This window comes from Pseudopipra pipra, chromosome 1 (genome assembly GCF_036250125.1).
Source record: "Pseudopipra pipra isolate bDixPip1 chromosome 1, bDixPip1.hap1, whole genome shotgun sequence".
In the NCBI taxonomy this organism is placed as follows: Eukaryota; Metazoa; Chordata; class Aves; order Passeriformes; family Pipridae; genus Pseudopipra; species Pseudopipra pipra.
In genome coordinates this window covers 37,614,176-37,627,348 of record NC_087549.1, presented here as the reverse complement: position 1 = coordinate 37,627,348, position 13,173 = coordinate 37,614,176, and the positions used below count along the sequence as shown (strand labels likewise).

Genomic DNA, 13,173 nt, shown 5'->3' with positions numbered 1-13,173 from the left:
AATGGCTCTTAAAAAACAGACAAAAGGATAAAGAGGTTTCAGTATAGACTGTTAATGCCACTCTTTGACCTGGAGTCTGGTAGCTTCTATATCTTCCACAATTCAATAAATAAATTGTAGATTTTGCACAGAAGGGAATTCACATTTGCTATCCCTGAATATGTCAACAATTCTTCCACAGAGCTTAAGTGAGAATTTTTTCAGGTGTTAGACAAGCTAAAAGCATGTTCATGCTAGTACCTCAGCCCATTTTTGCACCTGCTTTCAGGAATTCACAATACAAAGCATTCCCTGAAAAATTCAAACTATATGTGACTGAGTGAAACAAGGGTCAACCAAAGCTCATATTGGCAAATTACCCAGAAACAAAGTATACTTCAGAGACTGTGTGTGCCTACTTAGGTCAAACTAACCCTCAACAACAATAAAAATATAACACTGAAAGAACTTAGCACCTAGCAATCTCAGGAGTCATAAACTTGTCATGTGTGCTTTTACGATGATGGTAACTTTATCTTGTTGCTAGTTTCCTGTTTCCCTGTATACTGAAAGGGGACAAAGACCTCACAGCTTTGTCCCACTACAAAAAATCCAAGCAGAAGTCACATCAATTAGGGGATTGCAGAGTGTAAGTACATAGAAAAATGCAGAAAAATACTTAAGCACCTGCATCTATGGGACTAGAATCCCATACAACACAATTCACTAACAGTCCTGGAACTGTGCTAAGACCAACTTTGCCCATGGAGTGCTGTGTAAAGCTAAGTATTATTATTATGTTCCTAAATGGCATCTACATAATGTGTAAAAAACTGCTTCTGTATAAATCACTGAGATTTAGAAAATAAAACTGAAAAAACCTATTTAAATATTGGCATAGTTTTCCTGCGTTTTTACACAATTCTGTCCTCAAAAGTTGGATAGTGTCCAATCATCATATCTGCTTTGAACTATTGTTAGTCTGTTATTCTTAACCTGTCAAGGATATAGCTATTACATGAATATCATCATTTCCTTATAAGACACACTGTATTTAATCACAGATCACAGTATTCACCTGCAATGATTCCAAAATTTAGAAGATTGGCCAAGCCTTTTGGTAACAAGTTAATTTTCTACCAGAAAACTTGGGCAATTTCCGAGAAGAGTTCCAGATCTCAGTGCAGTGCTACACAAACTCTTCTGGAATCTGTTCTTTTTGCCTCCTGTTACATTCATGACTGCCTATTCTTCATTCATGGGTCTTCTGCTGCCAGTATGAGTAGAATTAATTCTTTTTTCACAAGTAGGTAATCAATGCAATCAACTAAGGCAACAGGATTTACTCCTTGGTTTAAAACTTATCTTTTAGGGTTTATTACTTGGATCACAGTCCCATTAAAGTAACTGGTAAAAATCCCCAGATATCAGATATTAGATGTTTGTATTAGGAACTACTGTCAACAAGGATTAAATTCTGCTTGCCATTCACACCTACCCAGTCCTTCTGCAGCTTATAATTCTCTGCATAAAGAGGGAGAGACATGCTTGCATGCATATTGTCTCCCAGATTTTCTATTGCAAATACTCTGTTTTATTTTTTAGCTTAATTAACTAATAAGAAAATTATTAAAAGAGATGGCAAGGTTAAATAACATTGGTAAAAAAATATTAAAAGTTGGCAAAAAATACATTTCTGTTTTGAAAGCATGATGCCTTTTCTCAAGAAATGCTAGAAAGGGGATGCACAGCATGCAGATATCTGATTTCAGAGCTGGGCACAGAGACAACCTCACACTGAAGACAGTAAAGACAAGTAGATAAGCATAATGCTGACAGCCTAACCTGAAGCCCTAAAGATGTAACTCTGTTTGATGAGTACCTTAGGAAATGTTTCTTGTGAACAAAGGAAAACCTAATGGTTTAAATCAGATCAAGGATCGGATATGATTTTTGCATTGTTACCTTCATTGCAGCAGATATTTCAGTGACTCTGAAAGAACCTACGGAATGAATTAAACTGCTCTTCATTATGCAACAAAAAGGAACATCTTTTATTCCTGTACAGAACTGATTCTGGTCCTTCCAGCAACTGGATTTTCTTCTGTTCTAGTCAAAAAATGTAGGACAGACAACAATAGTTTTTAATCTTCCTGCACATCTTGGAAACATTTTTTTAATGATTTTCTGCCAACGCTCTTCTACTGAGAGCTTTCACATGGTTCACAGCTAATGTAATCCTACATTTTAAAGAGGATGGATTACAGAGAATTATCCTCCTATTTATATTGCAAGTGGTGAAAGGAACCTTTTTATTTTCTCTGATACAGTTTTATTTCAGAGCAGTGGCCTGGAAACAACTGTGCCATTATGGTCAGCTTGTGCCTTTGGTCACACCACCACCCGAGTAACTAAGAGGAAGAGACACCTTTAAGGCATAAATTTCCCTTTACTTCAGAAGTAGTGAAATGATTTTTTCTTTTGCTTTTTTCTTCATAAACCAGTAATGGTGTTATCACGTGATTCACTTCCTCCTGCTGGCTTTCATTTCTTTTTTGACTGTAAGTTCATTCAGCCTGGCACTATAGAGAGATCAGATACTATGGGAATCCATGTTTAGCTGCTTCCATTTCACTACATTAACAACAAAAATAAACTGCAGTAATTTGCTATTCCTGTCCTCCTCTATCTCCCTGTTATACATCAAAGGTAAGGTAGAGAGTCAGTTTCACTAGTTCGTCATTTGTTCTTCCCCCTTCTCCAACCCATACTCTTGGCATGAAGGTGAGAAATAAAAATTCCAAATAGTTCCTCTCTTTCCTACACCTAAATCAGGTTCAGATAACACACTTGTATAAGTGCTCTGTGGAAACATGCACAGTCTAATATTTGATACCCACTTCTTTTTGCTGGCAAACAACAGGTTCTCACTGTTAAGACCTTACTAAACATTTAACATATGTGGTGGCCAACATAATGCTGCCTTACATGCAGTAGAAGTTCTTGGTGAGAAAGATTTCTGGAGAAAGCTGCACAAATGTCTCCTTCCAACTTCAGGCCAAAAGGTAAGAAGGCCCTTCATGCTCTTGTTTTCATGGAACAGAGAGAGGAGTATTACACTGATATGTACAGCCCTCTGCTTTTTCTTGTTTTAAAAAGCGGTGTTACAATATTTACCTTTAAAAACTAATTATTGTTTTGTCCTCTTTTCCTGACTGATTGCAAACACAGATGTTTCAGTGAAAATGAAAAGACTTGCATATCACTATCAACATCCTGGTTTCTTCAGTCAAGGAAGGTAGAAAACACATCTTTGCTGAACCTCATATAAAAATGAAAAAAAACCAATTAACTCAGCCTCCAAGCCACATGAACACCATTTTTGGAGAGTAGCTGTTCCAGAGGTTACATAAGCTTCATAGTCTAACCAATTGCACCATGAACCTATATATCCTAACCACATACAAAGGCCTCAGCTGTGTAGTAAGAAATACTGGAGTTCTGAACTACAAGACATGGGCTATTACCCAAATGATACAGGCTAGTGCCTAATTTCTATAAAAGAAGTTATGGTACCAAAGATGAAGAGACTAAGGAATTAACTGCAAATTGCTCTTTCAAACTTTTAAAAAACAACACTCTTTTTTAAAGTCATCATTTACAAAGGTCATTACACTGATAATCTGAAGCTGTTCCACAACTATTTGGCCCAATGTAATAAAATAAAGTCATACAGTTTTCAGTCCTAAAAAAACCAGACTGCTGCTCCAGTCAATAGCTAGTCTTAGACAGTCATCTCAGATCTCTTCAAACTAAAAACCTGGTTTCCGTAGAACTGCTCAGGTTTTATAACAACGTAATAGAGCACATATTCTGGGCCAAGTTTGTTGTGTCGGTAATGTACCCACTTAAACTAAGCACTTCCATTTTCATATTACTGCTTATCCCCCTGACTAGTCTTTCCCCCACAAAGAGAGGAGAATCTTTATCATTTGCCATGGAAATAATTTCTAGTTCCTTAGAAGAATGTCCTACTAGATTTGGTCCACTGGAAGAAGATCCAAACTTACGTGCTTGGTGCTCAACATATTTCTAGGCATGCATTGGTGCACAAACAACTGACAGCTCATTTTGTACGAAAGCATAACTACACCAGACTGCTTCTATGTAGACAAAATAGGAATCAATTGATGTTTGTGTTCAGTAGCTAACAAACACAGTGAAAATTAAGGCCAATACACATTCAGAATATATGACCTGATTTCAAACGACGCATAAACTAATGCCAATGTCTAAACTAAGAAAACAAGATTTCCTGGTCCTTGATTAAAATTATTTAAAAAAAAAAAAAGTCTTAGGTGTATTGCTTCATAAACATTTACAGTGGTCACAAGTACCTGTGAAATTATTGCTTAAGTATAATACTTGATTTGAAGTCATGGCTAGGCTTCGCGAACGAAGATTTGGGATAGAGCCTTGATTTGAAGTATTTAAGAGGGAATTAATATAGCAGCTCTTTGTGCATATAGCAGAAGGAAATGCAGCTCATCTACGGTCAAATAAACTGCTTGCACTTTCTTGCAATATGGAGCAGAAGATGAACCAGCTCAACCAACACACCTGTATGCAACTGACCTTGAATCCATCCAGCTGCACTGTCTTTTTCTACCGTAAGAATTAATCTGCAGAAGGATCTGTTTGCAAAATGAAATATTCACGCTGTATTTAAAGTGTATTATAAGGCATTTTTTTCCTGCCACAGGATTTTTGCATCAGTAATTATTTCTTGGAAATCAGAGTTTAGCTGAAAGCTGCTTAGATGCAAGAGACAAAAACTCTGGCTTGCTCACCTCCAGCTGATGTTCTTCAACTGTGCCAGAATTCTGTTTGTGCAGCTGTTGTGCTGCTTTTAAAGTGGGAGAAGAATGAAATCCCTTCATGACTGATTAACTTTTTTGTTTTGTATCTCTGGGTCAAGAATATTTTCCTCTGGACTCATTTGGAGTAGATAATTTTGGGGTTTCTGCAGATGATCAATAGATTGTTCCCACAGACCACCAAGACTGTTTGCAAGTGATCCTTAATAAACAAGGGGATAGGAAGCCTGATAGATTCCCAAGTTCAGTTCTCAACACAGTTCATGTGAATATTTCTTGATCACTGCATGCTAGATTAGCCTTGAGGAAAAGTACTAAGCAGAGCTGTTTCATAATGAACAGGCTACTTCCTGCCTCAGGGGAACACTGTAGTATTCTGAAGGTCTTCCTGCCCATATAAATCACATTGTATGTATTATGCCATGTAACCAGGATGCAGAAGTCATTCCTTTGCTTTCCCTTTGGTTGATGAGTCTTACCCATTCAAGTAATTCTGCATTTCCAGGATTTGCCTGGAATCAAACTGCAAAGAGGATCTATGTGTAAGTGGCACTTAGGGACTTGGTTTAGGGTAGGACTTGGCAGTGTTAGGTTTATGGTTGGCCTTGTAGATCTTAAAGGTCTTTTCCAACCTAAATGATTCTATGATCTGACTCAAGTCAACATGGAAACACCCTATGAGTGAGTTTTTTTGGAGGATTTTGATGGACCAGTGCAAAGCAGCAAATAGGAGACACCAAAATCTGACCCACAACTCTTAAAGCAAGTATTTGAACAACCCTAAGAATTAGATTGATGGTGCAAGTCCACAAGATTTTTACACTTAGTTAAGCAGTCGTTGCTTTAATATTTTTATATCTTTTTCCATAAAGCGGTTCTACTCCAGTAGTCTGGTACTCCTGAATGCTACAGTAACAAATGTTTTAGTGGTGAACAACACAGAGAAAAAAAGAAATATAGTTTCGAGATCTTGAGGAATTATGATAGATAAATAAGGCAAAAATAACTAAAAGAGCTCTGAAAAGTCTTGAGCTTCTTTAAAACCAATAGTGCACAACAAATGAAATAAAAGATGTAATACTGACATCACTAAATTTCAGGGCTGGTGTCTCTTAAAATTAGTCTTGCAGCCCAGGCCTAAGGAATACTCCAAGCCACTCCTTGACAAGCGTAAGCAATGGGACAGTGGGAAGTGAAGTAATATGATGAACTGCTGCTGCAGGGCAGGAGAAATAGGTCCCAGCATTTTGGGTTGCCTAGGAGCCCAAATGGAACACAAACCCCATGAGCAGCTGAATTTTTTCAGACTGCATCATTACTTTTCTTGTGTTTCAAAACCTTTTAATTCTTTGATATCTTACAGAGCATACACAGGACTATCCCATACACAGGACTATCACGTAATCTTCAATTTTCAGGTATTTAAAGCTATTTCATTAACAAATTGTTCTACGCTTACTCCAAATTGACCTAAATTATTATTATTTGCCATAGAAATATTTCCAGTGGCTATTTCTTCCCATCTGTAGCTATTAGTCAAGGTGACATAGGAAGTGTTGAAATGGCAGATCTTGTTAGAACACTAATAGGAAAAAAAGTTAATAATTCTTCAAGTTAACTTTATGACCAATTAATCATACAGTGGGATGAGTGCTGGAGGCATTCTGTTCCAGATGCATATCCTAATCTACCTGCACTAAAGCACACCTCAGGAAGACAGCTTTGTGGTTGAAATATAAAGCAGGCTGAGCTAAGAGAAATCCTCTTCTGGACTACCAGGAATTCAGACTATGAAATAAAATCTTTTGCATTTTGCGAATGTTGTGCAATGCTGTGTCACTCTTACCTCCATGGGAAAGGCCTTAAAATTAACTGTGTGTTCAGAACCACGCTGGTTTTCTCTCCCCCAGTGAAATCGAACGTCGTGTAGCTCGAACTCATGTCCCCGAGGTAATGGCCCGCCTGTTAACACTGGGAAAGAAGAAAAGTGGTAAGGAACTTGACTTTCAAGGCAGAGAAGCCACTGAAGCAGAGAACCAGTTGTATTCTTCAAATATAATGAGTAGATTGTAGCAAGCTTCTTTTTTATGAGTGGTACCAGAGAGGAGAAGAGTAAAGTTGACAGACTTGACACCTTCACTTTCAAAGTACTGTGCAGGTACAGAACATGAATTGAGGCAGCTATGTGAAACCGCTGTCATACTGCACTCTTTGTTTTATGATGCAGAACAGCTGGACACACCACCAAAAAAAAAAGTGTACCTTTATCAGTCAGAAGAATGAATATGCTTATTGCTCTTATCAAGATATTAGCCATGTGCTCCGAACAGATGGCAGGGGTTCTGAATTGAACTGGGAGAGTTGTCCAAATGCTTAATCTCCATGACCTATATTTGCTATGAGTCACAGAAATTAATAGAAAACTTTGATTGCAAATATATTGCTAGGTAAAGGTGTTCAGTCAGGCTGACCACCTGTCAGACTTCTGAGACACAGAATGCCTCCATATGAAAATATAATCAGACCTACACACCAGAGCAGCAACAACATACCTCACTTAGCTTAAAACAGCTTCTAGGCAGGTAAGGCTTTTCTTTACTTCCTTTATTTAAACATCTGGAATTTCATAAAAGCATTTGTCCACAATTGCAACACAGGCACAAAAAAAATTATATAGCAACTCAATACTTTTGCATTAGTAGGGACTTCCACCATAAGCAGTAAAAACAAGAAATTGTGAGGCCCAAACTACTACAGAATTAATCAGTGGAAATGTTTTGCCCAGGGATTTCTGAATCTGCTTCAGATCAAATATCACACCACATTCTGGAGGCAACTTCCCACTAAAACCATTGAATACTGACTTCTAGCCAGGGCTGGATTTTATTTAAGGGCACTCACAGTCTTTCCCAGAATCCATTAAATTCTAACTTACATTTCATGGACTTGGAATGAATCTTTTACAATCTCTGATAATTAATAAGAATTATTTAGCTGCATAAACTATAGCTTCAGGAAATTAATTCCATAATACAGTTATTTTGCCACACAAACTGTACAGCCTGAGTTTGGAGCACAAGACATAGTGTGATACTAAAACATAATCTAGCAATTGAATCATTTTTCAACTGTACAAATACAAAACTGAAGATACAGAACTATAAAAAACTGAAAGAAAACTGACCAATTTTGGTTTTCATGAGCATCAATTAGGTTGGAGGAAAAAGAAAGACAGAAATTCCAATTAATCCTTCTTTCATATTTCCTCACAACTAATCTACCAGCCATTAGGATTTCTAAAATTAATGTTCCTAATTGTTTAGATTCAGATTTGCTACTTAATCTTGTTTTATCTGTATTCTATCTATACCTATATCCCCTACAGAGAAAATCTACAAATCTGGTGAACACTGCGAGAAACAATGATTGAAGTATTTAAAGAAATATGAATAAATATAAAAAATCATTATATTCAATTAGTGCTATTTCTTAGGAAAATTGAGCATTTTCTCTGTTTTAAAATATTGCTTCTAGGAAAACTCTAACTAGAACAAATGTTCTCTATAGGATGTAGTCATGGATCTCCAGGAGCTTCATAGAGTTTATTTCCGAAGCTTAAGCTACAACATTGATCCCACAATAAAAGTATTTAGATGTATGAAGTAAGTTTATCTTTCCTTTGCCTTTCATTAGATCTTGATTCTTGTCAATGTATGAAACATGTTTAACTTCACTTTGTCGTTCAGCAATTTTTGATCCTCATTAGAAAATGTTTCTGAAACGATGATCCACTGTGCAATCTGCTGCTGGCTTAAGAGAAGTCTCTCTCTTAGTAGGATATGCTCTAAAGCATTTTTCAGTACACAATTCCATTACACAGTTGGTCATGGTTCTTCCACTTAATGCATAACACATGTACCAGCATCAAAACGAAAGCAGCCAGTGAAAATGTTTGCAATTAAATAATGAAAAGGATTTCGGAATTCCAGATGGACTGCATGTCTTGAATTAAAGGATGAAATCAATCACCAGTAATGACAAATTGATTTTTAATATGTATCTTAATCAGTTTACTTTTTTCCATAAAGAAGTTTTCCTTTGACTGTTAACATTACAGTAGATGAGGATCTCTTGCACATTAATTGGACAGAGTTTCAAAAGCATTTAATGCTCAACAGTTCCCATCAAAATAATCTGGTTAAATGGATTTGTCATCAGAGATCCCCTGTGAGGAAAAGAAACTGCAGGAGTTTCCTCAATCCCTGAAAATTGGCCAGAATACTAGGTCAAACACAGCTTATTAACTCTTTTCTCCTCTTGGTAGAGATAATAAATGTTGCCTTTTCATTTCCAAAAATGGAAAAATTATTCCCAACTTACTAATGGAGAATGGCAAATCATGTAACATGAAATCTAAGGAAAAGCTGAAACTAAACCAAGATTTCCTAAATCATAATTCCATACTTCAGTTATAAACTTTAATTCTATTTCACATTTTCTTATAATTCAAGACTCATCAGTCTGGCATCACACTGCATTCAAGTATAAAAAGAAGTCTTTCCTTTCTTCTAATTCTCTTAGTGGTTTTGCACACACATTTAGGTGTTGGTCCCATCTTATTAATTATGGCTACTAAATTATAAACTGCCCTTGGGAAAGGTAGGATTGAAGGAGTTGCATTTTGGCATGCAAGTGATGAGGTCGTTTGTGGTCTCTCTCACTTCCTCCACAGGAGAATTCAAGAATTCTTGATCCTGTGGGGAGAACCTTGTCCCTTGAGAAAAGAGCTCTGCTTCTGATGAAGGCACTAAAACTGACCGGAAGTACAATATTTCTGTTTTATTGCAAATCTGCAAAATTCTGTGGAAAGATGTGTGTTCAATAATACATGGAAATTATCAAGGAAAGGAAATTATAAAGGAAAGCATCATTATTAAAATAACAAACCCTTCCTTTTTAAAAAATTCAGTGTAAAACTGAAGTGACTCCCTCACTCTCAGCACAGCTGTATTTCCAAGTATTACTGGGATATCAGAAGGAAACAAAAGTTGGAATGTCTCACAGTTTGACAATGTTCAGCTGTTTAAATGCCCCCAAAAGGCTGTTACTAGCTAAGACTGGTTAGAATAACATAGATGCTCTTCCAAACACATGGTAAGAACTACCACAGTGCTGGAAAGCACAATGGACTTTTTTCTCCCTACTTTCTTGTCTCCTTCATATAGAATAGTTTATCCAGCTGAAAAACCGAGTAAGATAGTGCAATTTCACTTAAGTTGGAATTGTTTCTCTTATTATTTGCTTCTAATTCATATTTGATGAATGACACCAAAAATGTCATCCTTTAAGAAACGAGGACTGCTTTGCTACCTGGTCCTCACCAATGCTGTGAGCACATATAACTGGCATTTCTATCTTAGTGTCCAAATCTGTACTTAGTACTCAGAACGCACTCAGATTAATGGAAAAAGTTCTTTTAACTTATGTGGTCTTTGGACCAAGGACAAATCTTGCCAGCTGTACAGAATAGTTTGGCACCATACTACCTTAGCAGCAGTCTGGATTGCTTCTGAATGCAGTCAGCTGTTAATGCCAGTGAATTGGAGGACACCACCACAAGAAGTAATTCTTGACATGCTCTGAACAATCTGACTGACCATCCGAATGGGCACAACTGCTCACCGCTGGGAAAAGCTACTGTTCCTACACTCCAAGATACACATACAGCAAGTCTTAAGGCAACACAAGTTTTAGCAGGGAAAGCCAAGGCAGTATTTCAGCATACCTGATTTTGACTTCAGGGCAATCTGAATTGAATGCCCGTCGTTGATCACTTCACAGTCACGACACACTACGTAGTTCGGTGACAAACGCACTTCCAGGAGCGAGGGGTCATATTTAGCTTCTCTCGAGTTCAAGTTAATGGGCGATTGGTACTCCCCGTTAGCATCGGGGAAAATCAGCCCCCACTCCACTCCTGAGGCACAAGGCAAAAGCTGTTACGGGGGGACCCGGCACCCTGCGCTGTGGGACAGCCAGACCCTCCCCTCGGCGCGGGCAGGGGCAGCTCCACCGCACCCCAGCCCGCCGGACCCGGACATGGCCCCGCACCCGCCGCCCCGCGCTGCCCTCCCTTGGTGGGGACCGACCTGTCCCCGCTGCGGGACGGCGCTTCCCCGCTCCCCGCACCTCAGGGCGGCCGGGGGGGGAGAACCTCCTTTCTCTCCGCCACTGAAATCCCCTCGCCATCTCCTCCTCCCCCGGCCGCGGTCGAAGTTTTTCCTCGGTGGAGCCGCCTCCCGCTCCTCACCTTCCTCGTAGCCCCACTCCGGAGCCTCCTCCCGGCGCGGCGGGGGCTCGGCGCCCTCGATCAGGCTCCTGTCAGCCATGGGCGGGCGCCCCGGGAGCGGCCGGGCGGGGTGTGCGGTGTGTGAGCGTGTGCGGGGCGAGGCTGGCTGGCGGCGCTCCGCACCAAGGCTCGGACCTCCCTCCCGCCCTCCCGCCCCCGCCCGCGGCTGTCGGCGTGCGGAGGGGCAGGGGAAGGGGCAGGGGCGCCGCCGGGTGAGGCCGGCAGCGGGTCACTGTCCCAAAGGGCAGGTGGGGCGGGAGAGGGGTGAAATGACAGCCGCTGCCCGGGCTGGCGTCTCCTGCGGGATGCTAATCTCCTGGTCCTCCCTGCGTCTTCTTCGCCTTCCCCCGCGGGCTGCTCCCGTCGCCTGGGGACGGGATGTTTGCGCTGCCCCTCCAGCTGTGGCACAGGAGGTCTGTGCGCCCGGGAGAGCAACTTCAATAAAGGGAAGGGCAAAGCCCTGCCACTGGGGAGGAACAACCCGGGCACCGGGACAGGGTAAGGGCCGCCTGGCTGGAATGCACACCTGTGAGTCCTGGTGGGCATCAGGTCGGACATGAGCCAGCAGTGTGCCCTTGCCGCAAAGAAGGTGAATGATACCTTGGGCTGCATTAGGCAAAGCAATGCCACCAAGTCAAGGGAGGCGATCCTGCCCCTCTGCTAACAGCTGGTGAGGCCACACCTGGGGTGCTGGGTCTAAATCTAGGCTGTCCCAGAACAAGAGACATGGACCTACTGGAGAGAGTCCAACAATGGGTCATGAACATGGTTAAGGTACTGGACCACCTCTCCTATGAGGAAAAGCTGAGAGAGCTGGGACTGTTCAGCCTGGAGAGGAAGAGGCTCAAGGGGACCTCATAAGATACATACAAATACCTAAATGAAAGATGCAAAGAGAACAGAGATAGGCTCCTTTCAGCGGTGCCCAGTAACAGGACCAGTGGTGATGGGCACAAACTGAAACATGAGGTTTATTCTGAACATCAGGAAATACTTTTTACTGTAAGAATGACTAAGCCCTAACACAGGTTGCCCAGGGAGGTTGTGGAGTCTCCATCCATGGAGGTATTCATCTGAACACAGTCCTGGGGAACTTGTCCTGGGCAGCCCTGCTTGAGCAGGTGATTTGGACAAGGTAATCTCCAGAAGTCCCTTGCAATCTTAGCCATTCTGTGATTCTGTGGTTACTCCTCACCCCACAGAACTGTGCCTGTCCTGTGCAGGGATGGAGGCTCTCATGAGGGTAAGGCAACCACTGAATAAGCAAGGGAGCCATGCTCTGTCCCTTTGGTCCTGAAGGAGAGTTGAAACATCTTTACAAAGACCCCTTCACTTAGGCCAGATCCAGAAGTGTGGCATCAGCTCCTCCTGCAGATTATACAAGAGGTAGGGTTTGAGAAAAGTCTCTCCCCAACATAAAGGTGCCTCAGTTCAAGGTTATGAAAGGACCTTTCCTTCTCCTTTGACGAAAGCCATGCATGGAACTAGGAAACATTCATTCTGTCAAGGGAAAAAAGGAACAGAAGGGACCTCTGGTAGAGATCTCTTCTAGGCAGTGGTCCAAACACTTGCGTCAGTGAATGCAAGGGGAATGGGAACCCAGTATCAACGGTCTGAAATCCCTGACAGCAACCAGAAAAGGCAACAGAGGCAGTCAAATAGCATTGCCATAATGGTAAAGGGGAAGTGCCCTTTGCTTACCATCCTTGTCCACTTAAAGACAGTGACCAGACCTCCCTGCATTCTGGTATCCCAAGAGGATAACATCTCGATCCCGTGCTGTTGATCCACCAGGTTTGATCTAGGTGTGGACCTCACTGTGCTTCAGTGTTCCCCAACTCAGCAGCAGTACCTGCGCTTTCTGTGCAGCACTGGCATGGGAGCAGAAATTATCATCAGTGTGAATGTGAGATGAAAGGAGAAGGACTGAAATGAAACTCCATTAATGAAGCAAGAGACTACTGGTTC

At 40.9% G+C, this 13,173-nt stretch overlaps 1 protein-coding gene across 4 annotated transcripts in view; it reads right to left on the bottom strand.

Annotated features, from left to right (window-relative positions):
• CA8 (carbonic anhydrase 8) overlaps positions 1–11,321 on the bottom strand; it is a 64,828-nt gene extending 53,507 nt beyond the window's left edge. For 3 of the 4 annotated variants that reach the window (XR_010430100.1, XM_064652348.1, XM_064652339.1), the window contains exons 1-3: positions 11,006–11,120; positions 10,642–10,833; positions 6,703–6,827 (exon numbers count right to left, since the gene is read on the bottom strand). Coding sequence is in view for 3 of the 4 variants with exons in the window: in XM_064652348.1 (XP_064508418.1) it covers positions 6,703–6,827; positions 10,642–10,833; positions 11,006–11,105 (417 nt within the window). In the remaining variant the exon portion in view is untranslated. Of the gene's footprint in view, positions 1–6,702; positions 6,828–10,641; positions 10,834–11,005; positions 11,121–11,166 lie in introns of those variants that run through there. The other variant, XM_064652363.1, reaches the window with a different exon arrangement.
• Between the last annotated feature and the right edge of the window lie 1,852 nt (positions 11,322–13,173).